Source organism: Oryctolagus cuniculus, chromosome 6 (assembly GCF_051225735.1).
Source record: "Oryctolagus cuniculus isolate XC-2025 breed Fujian yellow rabbit chromosome 6, ASM5122573v1, whole genome shotgun sequence".
NCBI lineage: Eukaryota > Metazoa > Chordata > Mammalia > Lagomorpha > Leporidae > Oryctolagus > Oryctolagus cuniculus.
Genome location: NC_142872.1, coordinates 69,183,694 through 69,202,665, shown reverse-complemented (window position 1 = coordinate 69,202,665; position 18,972 = coordinate 69,183,694). Strand labels below are relative to the sequence as shown.

Below are 18,972 nucleotides of genomic sequence, written 5' to 3'. Positions count from 1 at the left end.
TCCCCCTGCAGTGTCACCTACCACGGCGGCGGCTGCAGGGCAGGAGCTTGGGCCGTCCTCTCAGCAAAGCCCACTCTCCCTCCCTGCCTTTGGGCTGCCCCTGCTTAGAATGCCTGACCCCAGCTTCCCCCCGAGGCACGCCTGGTGCGGTGGGCTCTGTGGCAAGCCCCCAGACCCTTTCACGAATGTATTCCTCGAGATTCCGTGTCCTGTGTGGATTTGGAGACCACCAGACACGGAGTGAGTGGGGACTGAGGGGACGAGGAGCTTCCCTGGCCAGGCGCTCAGATGCACAGACCACTTCGCTCTGCAGAGCACTGGCAAGTGCACAGGAGAGACGTCCCCCCCGCCAGCTGAGCACCCAGCCCTTGTCTCTCACCCCAGGCCCCCAAAACCTCTCTGCTCCACCCCACCAGGGCCCAGGGCTCTGAACCCTGAGGGTGCTGCTGACAACCTCCCACCCCGAACCCCCCAGCCCTTCAGCGTCCAGCCCAAGGCAGACTGGGAAGAAGCTGCAACAGTCAAAGGCAGAGGCTGGGAGGCAGCTGATTGTAGATTTTTTTTTCACTCCTTTCCAGGTCAACTGCATGCATAGAATACTGGACTGACTTTTACCCTTTGGTGGATTCAAAAAATTGTGAATAAATAGGGGTGGAATGGGGTACAGGAGACCAAGCAAGGGCGACACGCCTGTGATGACTCAGCTGTAGGATGGGAAAAGGGGGTCCAGCCTAGGTGTGCAGGAGGAGCCCCAGCCAGGGGCCAGCTGTGTCCAAAGGTGAGCTCCGTGTTGCCCACTACTGATGGTAGATGAGACGGCGGGGCACAGCCAAGCTGGCCGTGGCCCAGGTCCCTCACTCCTGTCCGCCTGGTGATTTGCTATTGCTGAAGCCTGGCCTTTCTCCTGTGAACCTTCACTCCCCTCCCTCCTTGCGTTTTCTTGCAGGAAAGTGGAGGGAAGGCACAATCAACGATCGATCGCTTTCTGCTCTGGTTTGAATGTGTCCCCTGGAGCCCACTGTGGGAAACCGACTCACTACCCCAACCCTGGGCAACCATACTGAGAAGTGGATCCTGATGAGGTGTTTAGGTCATGAGGGCTCTGCCTTTGTCAGGGGGTGCTCTGCTCCTGGGGGGCGGTTTCTTAGAGCAGGACGAGCTGGTCCCCCTTTTGCCTTCTGCCATGGACAACGCAGCACGAAGGCCCTCACCAGATGCTGGCACATGGATCTCAGACTTCCTGGCCTCCAGAACCAGAAGCCAATCTGTTTCTATTCTTTATAAATGACCCAATCTGTGGTGTTCCATTGCACCTACATAAAATGACTAAGGCATTTGCCAGATAGGACATTCTATTGCAATAATAAAAAAGACAATAAGATGCTGAAACCAGCCAACCACACAGCAAGCCGCGGACTGCAACAGGTCCCCAGGAGGCACCCTCACCCCTCTCCCTGGTCCCCTGGCGCTCCTTGTGAACCAAAGGGAGGCTGAGCCAGCCCCTTCTCTGTCCTTTCATCACCACAGTTTTTTTTTTTAAATACCCAAAACAGCCATTTTATTTACAGGGCTAAATGCACGAAGGGTTCCACCACCAGAAAGAGTGGCCCGGTCAGCGGTTCCTATGATGAGGGGGCACTCTGGCTGTTATCTGCACACCTTCCTCTCCAGGTCCGGGTGGGGCGGAGTGGGGAACAGGCGGTCATCTGGGGTTAAGGCCAGAGATGCACCTGCATGCTTTTGCTCCCAGGGTGGGCATGCTTGCCACCCACTCCATCCTCCTGCCCTCTGCCCAGGGGTGGACTTGGAGGGCGGGGCCAGAAGCCAAGCTCATCAAGTCTCATTCCCCAGCTGGGCCCTCACTGAGCCCAGTGAACCACCTTACATGTGGGCCACTTACTTGAAATCACAGTTCCTGGGTCTTCCCACAGAACCACACACATGGATATGCACAGTGACACGAGTCACACTGAGAACAGGGGAGGTGGCCCAAATGCCCAGCAGAGGACGAAGGGATCAATGGGACACGGCCTACCCATACAACAGGGTAAAGAAACACAGAGGACTGCTGCATGCTCTAAGGTGGAGCTCTAAAGTGGATGGACCTCGCAAACATTATGCTGGCGGCGCCGGAGCTGTGGCACAGTGATAAAGCCACCGCCTGCGATGCCGGCATCCCATATGAGCGCCAGTTCATGTTCCAGCTGCTCCACTTCCAATCCAGCTCCCTGCCAGTGGCCTGGGAAAGGCAGCAGAAGATGGCCCAAGTGCTTGCACCCTTACCACTCACATGGGAGACCCGGAGGAAGTTACTGGCTCCTCGCTTTGGCCTGGCTCAGGAGCTGGCCATTGCAGCCATGTGGGGAGTGAACCAGAGGATGGAAGATCTCTCCCCATCTCTCTCTCTCTCCCTCTTTTTCTTTGACTCTGCCTTTCAAAATAAGTAAATCTTAAAAAAAATTAAGCTCAGTGAAATAAGTCAGACGCAAAAGGTCGCAGATTGCATGAATCCTTGACTATGAAATTCCAGATAAATAATTCTGTCTCCATAGGGATGGAAAGCAGATCTAGGGAGAGGCAGAGGAGGGGTAATTAGTCCACTAGATTTCCTTTGGGGATGAAGTTCCGACACTAGACAGGGGTGATGGTTGCACAACACTGTGAATGAACTAAATGCCAATGAACTGTGCACTTTAAAGGGGCTAAAATGGTGAATTTTGTGTAATGTGATTTTTACCATAATTTAAAAGAGAAAAAAATAATTCTTAGCCCTATTTCAAACCAAAGTCTTCAGGGCTGGGCCTGGAAAGCGCGCTCTCTCTCTCTCTGTCTTTAAAGATGTATTTATATATATTTGAAGGCAGAGTTACAGAGAGAGAGAGAGAGAGAGAGAGAGAGAGAAGGGTCTTCCATCTGCTGGTTCACTCCCCAAATGACTGCAATGGCTGGAGCTGGGCTGATCCAAAGCCAGGAGCTTCTTCTGGGTCTCCCATGAAGGTGCAGGGGCCCAAACACTTGGGCCATCTTTTATGGCTTTCCCAGGCCATAGCAGAGAGCTGGATTAGAAGTGGAGCACTCAGGACTCGAACTGGCACCCACATGGGATGCTGGCACTGTAGGTGGCAGCTTTACCCGCTATTGCCACAGCCTCGGCCCAGGGAAACTCTCTCTTAAGTTCTACCAGACAGCTACAATTGGGCAGCTGGCCCAGTCCTGCATCAAGCAACCACAGGCCAGGTACCTGGGGGCCTTCCAGGCCTGACATTATGATTCACTCACTGGAATCCAGTCCACAGTGCCCCCTGCTGGCCAGTGGGGTTGAGCCCTCCTGGCCTGAGATCTTGATTAAGATTATCTGAATATGCCAACCCTCTAGCAAGTGATTGGCCCAGGAGTGGGCATGCAATTTCATCTGAACCAATGAGAATAAGGCCTGGAGTTCTGGTTGGCCCTATCAGAGTCAGCAGAGGCTGGGAAACTGGCGTGGGGTGGCCATCCCGTGACCTCAAGGGACAAGGAATGGGATGGGGAGGCTGTGGCTTTGAGGGGCCAGGAGGCCAGGGGCCACCGTCACTCACAGTGTGCAGGGGAGACAGAGGCAGCCAATCCAAACGGCCCCTCAGAGCAGGGGATTCCTGAGTGGGGGGCTTGGTGGCCAGTGAGAAGTTCTGAGGACCAGGCCTGCTCTGGCGTGGAAGCCGGCATCAGGGAAGCTCTGGCGGGCTGCGTGTGGTTGTGTGTAATTAAAAAGGGGGAAGGGGAGGGGGCAGGGGTCCCCCGAGAAGGCCCCCTGCCCCCTCTGCAGGCACTGCAGTGCCTGACTGGGCGAGCTGGGCCTCACCGTGCCTGTCCTCAGCCCTGGGGCCCCCAAGGAGCCCTCGGTCCTGACTTACCTTTCCAGGCGCACACATTGTCCCGTCCAGGGGAGGGCCCTTCTTGGTCTTGCAAAAGTAGGGGTTGTCAGGGTGGCTGCACCACAGCTGCTTGCAGGGGTCGAAGGTCCGGAACTGGAAGAGAGCGCGTGCAGCCGGCTAGGGGACTGTCTGGGGTACCCCCCAGCCCCGTGGGTCCCCTATGACCCCAGATGCCCCAGCAGGACTGGCCTGCGACAGGTCTGGGGGGCTGGTAGGTGCCATGAGCTCTGCATCCCTGCCTGGCCTGGGAGGCCGCGTACCTTGTGGAGCATGGAGGTTGGTGGGCAGCCCTCTGGCCCAGGCAGGAGTGGCTGGTGGCTTTGAAGGGCTGGGCACCTGCTGCGCGCCACCCTGCAGGATTCCACTTCCTGAAGCCCTCCCTCTGCCAGCCCCGCCCTAGGTCCCCTGCACCTCACAGGAACACCCCCTCCCCGGCCCTTCTGCTCCCTGTCCTGGCAGCCTTTTCCCCAGCACGTCCCTTTCCAGAGCCTCCTAGCACCTGCCAATCAAGCCCGCAGTGCTGCAAAGAGAGTCACAGAAGGAATCAGACCTTCCGTCAGTCCCCAGTCCACCACCTGCTCACAGCTTCTCTGAGCCTCAGCTCCCTCATCTGTAAAATGGGACGACTTTGCTTACTTCCTTAAGGCAGGAGAGATGATCATTAAGTCAGTCTGGGGCAACAGTGGCCAGGGCGCCTGCTGGTGGCTCTGTCTTTAAACCCAGACTGGGGCACGACAGGTTCTCCTCTGTGCTATGCCCTCTCCTCCAAGCCTCTGCACATGTGAGTCCTCCCTCTTCCCCCCCTCCTCTTCTTCCTCCAGGAAGCCCTCCGGAAGCCTGAAGGCTGACCCAAGGGCCTTACCAGGCATCTACTGCCCCTTGCTGGCCCCCTCGTCACAGCTCTGTCACTGTCTTGCCTGCCTAGCTCCATGTCTGGACCTTCCAGGTGGGCACCCCCAACACCTGCCTGTTCCCCAGGAAGCCCGCCAGGCTCCTCCTCCTCCCTGGCCACCAGGGGTGCCACAGGCTGCAGGCTCCCACACTCACCGCAGTGCACATCATGTAGCCCAGGCCGAAGTCGAAGCGACACTGCTCGTTCATGGAGTAGTGCAGCCCCGGCAGCTGGGGCAGTGCCGGCCAGTCGTGGGCGAAGGGGTCGTCCCGCAGGCAGTCATAGGAGCTGTGGGGAATACACGGGCACCGCGAGCCGTCTCCAGCAGGGCTGTGCACCTGCCCCGCCTTCCCTGCTGGATCTCTCTTCCTCGGTGTCACACACCGGGACCTGACCCGCGCAGACCTCAGGATAGCTGCCTGGCCCACCTGCCATCCACACCCAGCTCCCTCTCTGTCTGCACTTCAGGCAGGAGGACCCAGGGCCCAAAGGGCATGGGCTGGGTTCAGGTGCGTTGGGGATTCTGCACCTCCCAGCGCACAGCCTAGGTGGAAGGCTCACCCCCCACCCCTGGGGGCCCCAGGGAGCTACTCACTGTAGGTAGCGGCCGAGCTCCTGCTGGCTGCAGCGGGACCAGTGGAAGCGGTGGAAGGCGGCCTGCACCAGGGGCGCCATGATGCTGCCCAGGCGCACCTCGTCACCACAGCGATTGCCCTGCCCGTCATGTTCCATGCCCAGCCTGTGTGGGGAGCAAGCAGCCTGGCTGAACCCACACCCCACGCCTTCTCCTCCCCACAACGGCTCATCTCCCCCGACCTTGGCTGGCCTTGTCTGCCCTGAGCTGGGAGGTATCAGCTTTCCACCTGCTCAGATTCTCAAAGCCAAAGGCTTTCCAGTGGGACAGCATCCAGCTGGGAACACCCTCTGGTATCCTCCCCCAAGGAAGGGCACAGTAGAGGCAGAGGCATCTACAGCCCCCCGTCTCCACACTCAGCAGTGTGGGCACAGTGCCAGCAGCTCCAGATTTCCCATCAGCGCTTATCTGGCCCGTGATGCAGGTCTCCAATGGAGCCCGGGGTGTGAACACTGGAGCAGAGTTACAGCTCCCGGCCTCCAGCTCTCCAACCCTGGATGAGCCCCTCTCAGAGGCCAAGCGACTCATGTGTGACATGGGGTTGGATCCCTCCCTGCCCCATGGTGTGAGGGGGTGATGGTGCAAAGCCCCAAGCACCCACTGGGCCCTCAGCTGCTTCTTCTCTTTGATTTGCTCCTCCCAGAGCCTGCCCTGTGCAGAGCTGAGAGGTCAGAACCTCATATCCCACAGGATCCTCATTCAGGGCGTGTCTCTCTCAGGGCCAGGAGGGATGGGAAGCCGGGGCAGGGGTGGCCCCTGGGAGCCCTGAGCTTCCCCAGCCAGCCAGGACGGCTGGGCCACTTACACGTGGCCGGTCTCGTGGGCCACCACGAACGCCGAGGAGAAGCCGTCCTCGTGGTTCAGGGTGCAGCTGCGGACGGGGTGGCACATCCCAGTGACAGGAGCGTAGCCTGGGAGGAGACAAAAGGCGGCTCCAGCTCCCAGGCCAGAGCCCTGCCCCAGGCAGCCCCAGGCCCAACCTGAGCCCAAGGAAGGGCCCTGGCCTAACTCCTCAGGGTCCCTGTCCCCAGGCCAACAAACTGGAGTCTCACCCTGCCATGCTGGCAAGCTCAGAAGACACCGGTCCTGGGCAGCAGTCCCCTGCCCATTATCTGTCGGGCTGTCGCCTGCTTCCTAACAGATGGCCAAGTCAGTCTCAGTCCATCACACACAGCCAGCTGCTCAGACCGTGTGCCAGTGAGACAGATGTGAATGCGTGAGCTCACTTCCGCTTTCGGAGGTCACTTCCCATTCTCTGGCTATCAGCCTAAGTGGCCCAGGTGGTGGGCATGGGCTCTTGGCTCCCACTGCTGCCCATTCTAAGACACTGAATGAAGCCCCTGACACCTACAAACCAGATCTGCTGGAATGTCATGATTTACCACTGCCGGAGGCAGGGGAATGAGCCAGGGACCAACCGGGCAAGGTGCCTTCGAGGCGTGGAGGGCGGGGGTAGGCCTGGGCATCTGCAGCAGAACACATCCTCCTGTGATCCAGCGCCCATGGGTCTTCCCCGCCATGCGGCTTCTGAAAGGTCCCCAAATCATCCACAGGCAACTAGGAGCGGCCACGGTGGTATCGCCAACCCCCCTACACACTGCCTCCTAGGGAGCCGGCCATTGGGAAATGGAAATGGAAGGGCGGAGGCGGGGCCTGGGACAGCCTGCGGGGGAGGGCGAGAAGGCTCCCCATGGCCTCCTAGGGGACCGCTGACCCCTTAGGGGGATGAGACTAACAGGGGGCTCTCAGATTTCCCTGGGGAAGAATCCAGAGGGCAACATCCCCTGGGGTAGGCTGGGGGGAAGATCATGATGCCCATATGAACCTGAGGAAGCCCTGAGGATGGACCTAGTACCATCTGCGGGTCTCAGCTCAGCAGAGTGGGGCAGCAGGGACAAGGTAGAGATGGCGGTGGTGGGGGTTGGGGGTGGTGGCAGCAGCAGGTTAAGCCACATTCTGTGATACCAGCATCCCATCTGGGTGCCAGTTCATGTCCCAGCTGCTCCACTTCCAATCTGGTGCCCTGCTAATGGGCTGGGAAAGGAGCAGAGGATGGCCCAAGTGCTTGGGTCTCTGCCACCCACATGGGAGACCCAGATGAAGTTCCTGGCTTCTGGCATTGGCCTGGCCCAGGCCTGGCTGCTGCTGTCACGTGGGGAGTGAGCCAGCAGATGGAAGACCTCTTCCCCTCTCTCTGCATTGCTCATTTTCAGATAAACAAATAAAGCTTTTAAGAGAGAGATGCTGGGGCCGGCGCTGTGGCTCACTTGGATAATCTTTTGCCTTGTGGCGCCGGCATCCCATATGGGTGCCAGGTTCTAGTCCCAGCTGCTCCTCTTCCAGTCCAGCTCTCTGCTGTGGCCTGGGAAGGCAGTGGAGGATGGCCCAAGTGCTTGGGCCCTGCACCCGCATAAGAGACCAGGAGGAAGCACCTGGCTCCTGGCTTCGGATCGGCGCAGCGCCAGCCTTGGAGGCCATTTGGGGGGTGAACCAACGGAAGGAAGACCTTTCTCTCTGTCTCTCTCTCTTATGTCTATAACTCTACCTGTCAAATAAAAATAAATAAATAAATAAAATAAATGCACTTGAGGCTCCACATGTCAGCCTGACATGGGGCTAGCCAGCTGCACAGCTTTCGCTGGTTCATATTGTCATTATAATTCAGATAAAAATATATTCTAATTTTCACTGCTATTTCTAGTTTGACCCATGGATTATTCATAACTGCACTGCTTAATTTCCAAACAGCTAGTTTTTCTTGTCTTCCTCTTCCAGTATCATCTGGGAATATTCTCTGTGTAACTTTGATATTTCACACTTTGTTGGGATTGCCTCTTGGCCCAGCATCGTCTGGATGTATTTTCATGTGCACTTGTAGACTGTGCATTCTTTAATGGCTTGCTGTAGTATTCTGTCTACATCAATTAGGTCAAGTTGCTTCATTCAAATTTATTTTTTTTTTTAATTTTAATTTTTTTTGACAGGCAGAGTGGACAGTGAGAGAGAGAGACAGAGAAAGGTCTTCCTTTTTCCGTTGGTTCACCCCCCAAGTGGCCACTATGGCCGACGCACTGCGGCCAGCGCACAGTGCTGTTCCGAAGCCAGAAGCCAGGTGCTTCTCCTGGTCTCCCATGCGGGTGCAGGGCCCAAGCACTTGGGCCATCCTCCACTGCACTCCCTGGCCACAGCAGAGAGCTGGAAGAGAAGCAACCGGGACAGAATCCGGCGCCCCGACCGGGACTAGAACCCGGTGTGCCAGCACCGCAGGCGGAGGATTAGCCTAGTGAGCCGTGGTGTCGGCCTCTTAATTCAAATTTCTGTGTCGTTCCATCACTCACTGAGAAAAGTGAGTGATCACGTCTTCATCCGTGATTGTAGATGTGTCTATTCCTTGTTTTGAGCTGCCAGTTTTATACAGTTTAAATCTTTGCATAAAAATATCTAAATGCTTAAAGATTTGAAAATTATTCAAATTTGCTTTTCTGAAATCTCCAAGCAACGCTGAACCCCTCTCTGGTCTCCGGGATGCCAGGCCCAGGCTCTTGTCATCTCATGACCTCTGAGGCGGGGCAGGACCACTAGCACAGACCCCCGACCCGCACCCGGCCCTGCCACTCTTCTCTGGTGTAGGCCAAGGTGCTGGGGGCACACCAGCCAAAGCCAGTGTCTCCTCCCACTGCGCTCCCCCTCCACGAGCCTCTGCAGGAGGCGGCCCCTCCTACTATGGTCTCTCATGAGCCTCTGCAGGAGGCGGCCCCTCCCATTGTGTTCCCCCATAAGCATCTGTGAGAGGCAGGCCCCTCCCTCTGCGCGACCTTATGAGCCTCTGTGGGAGGGGGCCCCCTCCCACTTTGCTTCCCCATGAGCCTCTGTGGGAAGCAGGCTCCTCCCACTACGTTCCCTGATGAGCCCCTGTTGGACCCGAGGCTCACCTTGCATGCCCGAGGGCCCGAAGTCCTGCCGAGTGAGGAAGATCGCGTGATCGTGGTATTCATCGTGGTCTGTGTCCGGCTTCTGCTGCAGGTAGGCCCAGCGGCAGACGTTCTCCAGGCTCTGCGAGGGGTTCCCAATCTCGATGAGGCTCATGGACTGCAGGGGAGGGCAGAGAGACGGGAAGGGGGAGCAGTAGGGTTTGGCATCCCGTGGGCTCATTCACCAGGGGCCCGGCAGGCTGGGGCGTTGACAGACACCGTCCACTGAGCCCTGCCCAGGCACGCTCAGGCCCGGCCTCCCACCTGGCTTCATTCTGCATGGAAGCCGAGATTTCCGGCCACACTGAGTTCCCAGGGCAGACACTGAGGCAAAGTCCTGAAGTGCCATGGCCTTGTGTCCATTCGCAGGTGCTGGAGGGCCTGCGCCCTGTCGGGCCCCTGTTCTGGGCAGGCCTTATACAGGAGCTAGGTGCAGCGTGGCCCTTCCCCCTGAGAGCTACTTTTCTGGGCAGGTCTAGGGCAGGGGAGACAGAAGGCCCAGTCGGGGCAGCAGCCCAGGGGACAGGGGTTTGCCTCTCCGGGTTTGAAGGCATTTACAGGGCACAAAACAGGGGATACGGAGGAACTGCACCTGACAGGGCCAAGGGGCTGTGTAAGGGCCGGGCGCACAAACAGGTGGTTTCCAGAGGAACCAGACAGGAAGCCCCTGGGACAGAGACACCCCAGGCGGCCAAGGCTGGCCAGCGGGCTCCCAGGCCTGCTCTCCCACTCCATACTGTGGCACTGGCATGCACTCCCATTCCGTCCCCACTCAGACTTTGAGGCAGGAAACTGCAGCTCACAGAAGCTAAGTAACTCATTTCAGGTCACACACCAGGAAGGCTGAAATCCAAATCTGCCTTCTGCCCACTGCCTGAAACACTGTTGGAAAGCGAGGCTCCCCAGAGCCCCCAGGTCCTTTCCTCTCCACCATTTCCCCCGCAGTCATTTTGGTTTCTGCTCTCATGGCCTAAATCCCCATGAGGGAGCAGCTCCTTGGAGAGCACTAGGCACCCCCCCTCCCAGAGTCCTGGCATGGGTTTTCCTTTTTCAGGAAATACCTGTCAATAAAGTAGAGCCGGGCCTCCCTCGGGAGATCAGCGGGTAGGTGATCTCGGTCCCCTCCCCCATGAGCATCAGGGTACTTCCAAAAGTTCATTGAGTATGTTGTTAAAAAATATATTGGGGCGGGCCGGCGCCGTGGCTCAATAGGCTAATCCTCCACCTTGCGGCGCCGGCACACCGGGTTCTAGGCCCGGTTGGGGTGCCGGATTCTGTCCCGGTTGCCCCTCTTCCAGGCCAGCTCTCTGCTATGGCCAGGGAGTGCAGTGGAGGATGGCCCAGGTGCTTGGGCCCTGCACCCCATGGGGAGACCAGGAAAAGCACCTGGATCCTGGCTCCTGCCATCGGATCAGCGCGGTGCGCCGGCTGCAGCGGCGGCCATTGGAGGGTGAACCAACGGCAAAAGGAAGACCTTTCTCTCTCTGTCTCTCTCTCACTGTCCACTCTGCCTGTCAAAAAAAAAAAAAATACATTGGGGCGGGGTGGGGGGTGTTTAGCCTAGTTGCATTGGTGTCCCTGGATTTGATTCCTGGCTCTGGCTTCAAACACCAGCTTCCTGCCAGTGTCGACCTTGGGAGGAGCAGTGATGGCCGAGGCCCCATGGGGGCAGACCTGGATGGTGCTCTGGCTCCAGGCTTTGACCTCAGCCCAGCCCTGGCCATTGCTGGCGTTTGGGGAGTGAACCAGCAGATAAGAGTTCTTGCTATCTGTCTCAAATACATGTTAAGATAATTTTTACAGAAACCTCTGAAATCCATGCATGTGAGAAGTCTTCAAAATGTTTGACAAATATGTATCATGAAAAAACTACATGTGGATTACAGCTCTCTTGTTCCAGAATAAGCTTCTCCTTTTTTAAATTTGAGAGGCAGAGAGACAGAAAGAGACAGAGGTAGACAGAGAAAGAGTGCTCCCATCTGCTGGTTCACTCCCCAAATGCCAGGAGCAGGGGAAGTGAATCCAGGTCTCCCATGAGTGGCAGGGGCTCAACCACTTGAGCCTCCCAAGGTGTTGAGTGGCAGCCTAGCTGGAAGCCAGAGACAGGAAATGAACTCTTGTGCTCTGATACGGCCCCGGGGCCAAACATCTGGCCACATCTAATTTTTTAACTCCATTTTTCCCAGAAACTTTGAAATCCGCTCTTGTGTACGTATGTACAGCCTGCCCTCTGCATCCATGGGTTCCTCGTTCTCAGACTCAGCCAAGTGCAAACCGGAAGTAGTGTGGGAAAAAAGTTCCATGACTGCTGAAGGTACACAGGCTTTTGCCTCTGAACAATAACATTCAGTGTGATGACTAGCAGTCTCACTGCAGTAGGTATCACCAGGACTCTAAGAGATGAGCAAAATCTGCAAGAGCAGGTGCATGGACTACGCAAGCAGGGTGTACAGGGGGCTTCAGCTTCCCTGGAGCTCTGTATCTGCGTGGACACCGGTGGCTGGTTGGAGACAGGTGTTGTGTGTGTGTGTGTGTGTGTGTGTACGTGTACTCAGGAAACCCAAGGTTTTGTTAATACACCAGGTAGTTCAGGAAGAAGAATGACTGATTCGAGGTCCTGGAGGAGGAGCCAGTGACCTATAAGCGGCAGTCGTTCCCAAGCCCAGGCATGGGAGTCCTGGCGGGAGACTCCTCCCCCTGCCCCCCCACCCCACCCCAGGATGCGATTGCTCATTGTAACGAGATGCCTCCAACGAGTCGGAAATCAGAGGGATTTTCTGGACGCCGGCCCAGAGGTGGACAGCCCAGGGGAAGCCAGAGGAAGCCATGGGAGTGTGCTGCCTTGTCTCTCGTGTGTCCAGCTCTAGCCAATGGCTGCATCTCTCCTCGGCGGGAGCATTCCCTTGCCCACGGGACCCTCCACCGTGTCCTCTTGGGCACACGATCCAGCAACAAGACATCAGAGGGCTGACAAAGCAGCCCCCCCCCCCCCGAGGGACAGGAGGATCCTCTGCGGGCGGGAAGCATGTCCTCCTGCAGCCTGAGGACGCTGAGAGTCGGGACCTGCTCCTTTCTGCAGTGTCACTGCTCTGATGAGCACGGGGAGCAGGCAACGTGCTGCTCTGAGGCGGGCTGCTTTACGAAGAACAGAGGCTTCTTCAGCACACAGCTCTGGAGGGTCAGGGGCACGGCACCAGCTCCGGTGAGGGTCTCGTGGCAGACGGCGGCACCACACAGGACTGCGTGTGGAAGAGGGGCATCACGTCTTGAAACAGACCCCAGGGAGCTGGAAGGGCCAGGCTCGCTCCACTTCTAACACCCCTCACCCCTGTCCCCTCTGTGAGACCTGACAGCATCCCATGAGAGCCTCCTAAATCCTTCCATAGGCAGGACCCCCAGCGACCTTCGCCCAGGGCCCACATCACCACGCCTGAAGAGCCCAACACACAAACCCCTAGGGGACAAACCATACCCAAACCACAGCACTGTCCAGGCCAGACCCCTGCAGGGCCCAGCCAGAGGGAGGATCATTCCTGGCGTCCTCACCTAAGTACCTGGATCCATCCAAGCCTGCAGCGTGCCTACCACACAGCTGCCATGGGCCACGGGTCAGCTCCCAGGCTTGCTCACATGGTGATGAGTAGGACCGAGGGCTCCTCCCTGTGCTGGGTGGGCACTCCCGAGGTGGCTTCCACATGGCTGTTTGCTTCCCTGGAACAATGGTCCAGGAAGACAGGAGAGGGCATACTTCCAAGACAAAAGCCACAGTCTTTTAGTAGTTTGATCTCAGTTGGCCCAAGCTCAGAGGAGGGGACTCTGCCAGGATCACCAAAGCTTAGAGACTGGTCTCATTCGGCTGTCAGCGAACTCCTGGGGCTGGCTCTGATGTGGTGAATTAAGCTGCAACTTGCAACGCTGGCATCCCATACTGAAGCCCCAGTTTGATTCCTGGCTGCTCCACTTGGGATCCAGCTCCCTGCTAATGCACCTGGGAAACCAACAGAAGACAGCTCAAGTCCTTGGACCCCTGCCACTTATGTGGGAAACGACCCAGATGAGGCTCCTGACTCCTGGTTTAGGCCTGGCCCAGCCTTGGCCGTTGCAGCCATCTGGGAAGTGAACCAGTGGATGGGAGATCTCTCTCTCTCTCTATCTCTGTCTCTGTAACTCTGCCTTTCAAATAAATACAATTATTTGTTATTTATTATTATTACCTGCATTCCATAATGCAGGCTCCAATAAATATTTTTAAAAGATTTATTTATTTGAAAAGCAGAGTTTACAGAGAGAAAGAGAGAGAGACAGATTCTTCATCTGGTTCACCTCCCCCTGCCCCCCAAGTGGACACAATGGCCAGGGCTGGGCCAGGCCAAAGCCAGGAGCCAGGAGTCTCCTCTGGGCCTCCCATGTGGGTGCAGGGGCTCAAGGACTTGGGTCACCTTCTGCTGCTTTCTCAGGTGCACCAGCAGGGAGCTGGATCAGAAGCGCAGTAGCGGAGACCAAAACCAGTGCCCACAGGAGATGCTGGCACTGCAGGAAGCAGCTCCACCCACTATGCCCCAACACTGGCCCCCTATAAATATTTTATAAGAAAGGAACTTTCTCTTCTTGTGAGAGTCAGTTGGGAGCTGTGTCATTATCATTGCAGCTAAAAGAGTTGAGCAATGTACTTCCTCCTTTGGTGGGGACCACGGAGACCCCAGCCAAGGGACCAGCCATGGGAGCTGGCTGGTATGTCCCACACCAGCAGGAGGAGGGCTCTGGCCACACACTCTAGTATGAGGACCAGAGGGCAGGAATCAAGCCATCGGGAACGAGACAGCTGGAGCAAGAGCCAACCAGAAGGAGGGTGAGAACAGCAGGCTGGGGCCATGCAGAGAGGCCTCCCTCTTGGTGGGCCCCAAGGGGTCTGTGTTGCAGGAACCCCAGCTGAAGTGGTCTCAGACCCCTTTCTGGCTTTAGGGTTCTCCTGAGGGGGAGGGGCAGAGGGAAGAGCTGAGTGGCTCAGCAAGGGGAGCCCCGGGCAGGCAGGACTCCAGGAAACAATGGTTAGGCCCTGGACTCTGCAAGCCTGGGCCCCAGATGTGGGCCACCCCAGGGAAGTCTAGGAGGAGCTGACATCAGTGTCAGGGACTCCCCTGTCTCGGGGGCCTTGAGTGACAAGATGTGGGAGTGGCTTGCAAGGTCATCTCTCAGTATCCATGGAGGGCAGGATCCAGGACCCCTGCAGACACCAAAACCAGCCGGTGTTGGAGTCATTAGAAATGGTGGATTTGGTATAGTGGGTAAAGCCATAGCCTGTGATGCCTGCATCCCATATGGACGCTGGTTCAAATCCTGGCTGCTCCACTTCTGATGCAGCTCACTGCTAATGGCCTGGGAAAGCATCAGAAGATGGCTCAAGTGCTTGGGCCCCTGTCACCCATGTGCGAGACCCGGATGAAGCTCCTGGCTTCGGCCTGGTCCAGCACTGACTATTGTGGCCATCTGGGGAACAAACAGGTAGATGGAAGATCTCTTTCTCTCTCTGAAACTTTTAAAATCAATCAATCGGCCGGCGCCGCGGCTCACTAGGCTAATCCTCCGCCTTGCGGCGCCGGCACACCGGGTTCTAGTCCCGGTCGGGGTGCCAGATTCTGTCCCGATTGCCCCTCTTCAAGTCCAGCTCTCTGCCGTGGCCAGGGAGTGCAGTGGAGGATGGCCCAAGTGCTTGGGCCCTGCACCCCATGGGAGACCAGGAAAAGCACCTGGCTCCTGCCATCGGATCAGCGTGGTGCACGGGCTGCAGCGCGCTGGCCGCGGCGGCCATTGGAGGGTGAACCAACGGCAAAAGGAAGACCTTTGTCTCTCTCTCACTGTCCACTCTGCCTGTCAAAAACAAAACAAAACACAACAACAACAAAAATCAATCAATCTTTTTTGTTTTTGTTTTTACAGAAAGATGTATTTGCATAGGCGTTCTGCACATCCTCCTGTCCACTTTAATTCATCTCTAGATGACTTGTACGACCTAATACACCAGAAACACTACGTGAACACATGTGCTGCAGGGCGGGGACTAATGACAAGGACAAAACAGTCTGTGTGTGTTCAGGGCACAGGCGATTTTTCTCCCAAATATTTCCATGCTGTGGTTGGGTCGGTGCCGGTACAGAATCTGCAGGCACAGAGGGCCACAGTACTTCCTCCCTCTCTACTGAGGCTCCCACTCTTCCCAGGGCTGGGCCGTCTCAGGGGCGCACACCAGAGCCAAGGGCAGGATCCCTGTCCCTGCTGGGTCTGCAGCATTTGAGGGATTGTGGTGTTCAGCGGCCAGCACGGGAGCGGACACTGACCTGGTACCCAGAGGCAAGGGCAGTGCCCGTGTGCACTTGAGAAAGAGCCGGCTCTGGGTTATGAGGAGGAAAGGGGACAGCAAGGTGGCAGCCAGGGCAGCAGCCGATGAGTGGGGTCTGAGGGGGGTCAGGGCTGGAGGGTGGTGCTGATGGAGCAGGGGTGGTGCCCAGTTTGTGGCTTTGGTGACAGGCAGCAGTGGGAACTGCGGAGGAGGTGCAGGGTCAGGGTGGCAGACTCAGTAAGAACAGTATGGGGTCTGCAGGGTCTGGGGGACACACGGTCATGGGGTCATGGGGGTCGTCTTTCCCACCCAGCTTCTCAGCTTTGCTGTGGGGAGCTCTCCCATTTCTCAAGGCCCAGCCCTCAGAGGCGATCCATCCAAGTTCACTGCCCCAAGGCATATGGCCAGCCTGGCACCCACCTGAGACCAAAGAAGCAGAGCTCTGAAAGGACCCAGAGTGGGCTGGCCAGTTCCTGCTTTCTGCACCAGGCCCACCCTGTGTCCACCCACTGCTCCCACTTCAAGGAAGCTGCTGGTGCCTCTCCCAGGTTCCCATGACCTCCACACAGGGGAGCTAGGTAGGTAGGGCCCATAAGTGCCCCAAATAAAAAAAAATTGTAACTACATTTTCTGTGAATTTTCAAAAATTTTAATTATTTGATGGGGCCAGTGTTGTGGTTAAGCCACTGTCTGTGATGTTGGCATCCCAAATGGTGCCAGTTCTAGACCCAGCTGCTCCACTTCTGATCCCTGCTCATATGCCTGGAAAAGTAGCAGAAGGTGGCCCAAGTACTTGGGCCCTTGCACCCATGTGGGAGACCTGGAAGAAGCTCCTGGCTCCCAGCTTCAGTCTGGCCCAGCCCCAGCTGTTGTGGTCATTTAGAGAATAAACCAGTGGATGGAAGATCTGTCTCTCTCTCTCTCTTCTCTCTCTGTCTCTCCCTCTCCCTCTCCCCCTCTCTGTGTAACTCTGCCTTTCAAATAAATAAAAAAATAAATCTGGGGGCCAGCACTGTGGGCAGCGGGTTAACACCCTGGCCTGAAGTACCGGTATCCCATATGGGCGGCAATTCTAGACCCGGCTGCTCCTTTTCCGATCCAGTTCTCTGCTATGGGCTGGGAAAGCAGCAGAAGATGGCTCAAGTCCTTGGGCCCCTGCACCCAAGTGGGAGACCCAGAAGAAGCTCCTGGCTCCTGGCTTCAGATCAGCACAGCTCCACCCATTGCGGCCACCTGGGGAGTGAACTAGCGGATGGAAGACCTCTCTCTGTCTCTACCTCTCTCTGTAACTCTTTCAGATAAATAAAATAAATCTTTAAAAAATTAAATAAATCTAATTTTTACTTATTGGAGCAAGCAAGTGAGCGAGGGAACACTCCCACACTCCCATCTACTGGTTCATTCCCCAGATGTGGGCAACTGCTGGGGCTGGGCTGGCCTGGAGCCATGAACTCAATCCAAGTCTCCGGGTGGGTGGCAAGGGCCTAACTACTTGAGCTATCACCTGCTGCCTCTCGGGTCTGCTTTAGCAGGAAGCTGGAGTCAGGAGACAGAGCCAGGAACTGAACTCAGACACTCTGAGGCAGGCTGTGAGAATCTTAATTGGTGAGGACCCAATAGGCCAAATGCCTGCTCCCTGTGGACTTTTGGAAGTACCCTCACCAACTGTTGCCTCCCTTCCCATATGCATCTGCGGGGACTTGCCCTTTGGCCTACAGGAAGTACTTTCCGGCTTCTCTTTGGCATATCTGAGTTGCTGGTATACCCTTTTGGGGCCACTGCTAAGTAAAACAGTGGTGACCTGAACACAGCACTGTGATGCTGCAAGACCTAAGTATGAGATGGCTCCCATGTGGGCACAGGGCGGTTAGCGCTCGCAGCGGGGAACACGATGCCTAAGGGCAGCTTCGCGTCCTGGGCACGCTGCAGCGGGTCCCGCCAGCGCTCAGAATGGCGCGCAGGTTAAAAGGCATGCGCTGGCTGTCAGAAAATTTCCATTTCATAGTTGCAGCCTGCAGTTGACTAGGCCAAACTGCAACCTTGGAAAGCAAAGCCAGCGGGTGGGAAGAGTGCTGTGTCCCTCCCATCGGGCCATGGCACAGCCTGGGACAGGTGCCCGCTCCCAGCTCCCCTGGCCATCTGCCTTCCCCCGCCCCCAGGGCATCTGACTCCTGGCTGCCCACTTGTCTCCGTGTGAATTTCTCTAGGAAAGACCTTCTGCCCTGTTCTCAGCTTCGCCGGGCTGGGGACCAGGAGTGAGCACCGAGCCAGCCATAGATGTCACAGAGCGGCAGTCCTTTCCTGGAGGGAGTCTGGGGCACCAGCTGTGTAGAGCAGAGGGGCAGTGGGCAGTTGCACTCCCTGGGATTGTGCTATTTCCAGAGTGACTGAGGGTCTCCAAGCCCTGGGGACCAGGCTCTGCACGGTAGGAAGAGCCCCCAGGACTCAGCCCCAGCATGGAGACCCCAGGCAGCCTGCAGCCTGGGACCGTGGATGGACTCTCTGGACGGCCCAGCCCGGGATGCAGGAGGGTGCTGTGCGGGCTGACTCCCCCTCCCTCCCTCCCTCCCTCCCCCACTGATCGGGTCTGGGGCAAACAGGGGAAAAGGTGGGCTTCCCAGGAGGTGGGTTTTGCTGGTGCCCCAGTGGCTCTGCCACCCAGGATCCCTGTTTGGAGGCCACATCTCTCACTGCGGCCATGCACCCCTGCTCTGGCTCCACTGCGAGACCACCTCGGGGCTGGGGTCCAGGCTGGCCAGCACCAATTCCTGACTCCTCCCAGTGATATGTGGGACTCCTCTCTGGACACCACGAGCACCAGCCTGCTCCAATCAAGCCCCTCCGTGCTAAGCTGGGCCACACAGCTGCCAGGCAGGAGACCGACCCTGGGCCCGCCCTTGGGGCCCTCTCGAAGCAACACCAGGAGCCTGGGCCTCAGACAGTGCTCACTGGTCCGTCCAGCCTCACAGCGCCACAAAAAAGCCTTTCTGGGTCTCCCAGCCTGAACTAGTAGGGGCCTGGGGGCTCACACAAAGGGCCAAGGGATCCACCCTTGGGGTACAGAGGCAGGTCTGAGGGCCCTCCCCTTGGGGCCAGGAGAGAGGCTATGCGGAAGTCTCCCCGAGGCTGGCAGGAATCTGAGCCAGAGGCAGCAGGTAGGGGCTCACTGCGTGCCGTCCACGGGCACTGGCATCACACGTGCACATGTAGGTCTCACTTAAATG

General features: G+C 57.3%; 1 protein-coding gene across 2 annotated transcripts in view; it reads right to left on the bottom strand.

Annotated features, from left to right (window-relative positions):
* Positions 1-18,972, bottom strand: part of ADAMTS2 (ADAM metallopeptidase with thrombospondin type 1 motif 2) — a 225,565-nt gene that overhangs the window by 30,702 nt on the left and 175,891 nt on the right. For both annotated transcript variants that reach the window (XM_051833769.3, XM_051833770.3), the window contains exons 6-10: positions 9,373-9,529; positions 6,246-6,351; positions 5,402-5,545; positions 4,962-5,094; positions 3,894-4,007 (exon numbers count right to left, since the gene is read on the bottom strand). In XM_051833769.3, coding sequence (XP_051689729.3) covers positions 3,894-4,007; positions 4,962-5,094; positions 5,402-5,545; positions 6,246-6,351; positions 9,373-9,529 — 654 coding nt within the window. The remainder of the gene's footprint in view (positions 1-3,893; positions 4,008-4,961; positions 5,095-5,401; positions 5,546-6,245; positions 6,352-9,372; positions 9,530-18,972) is intronic.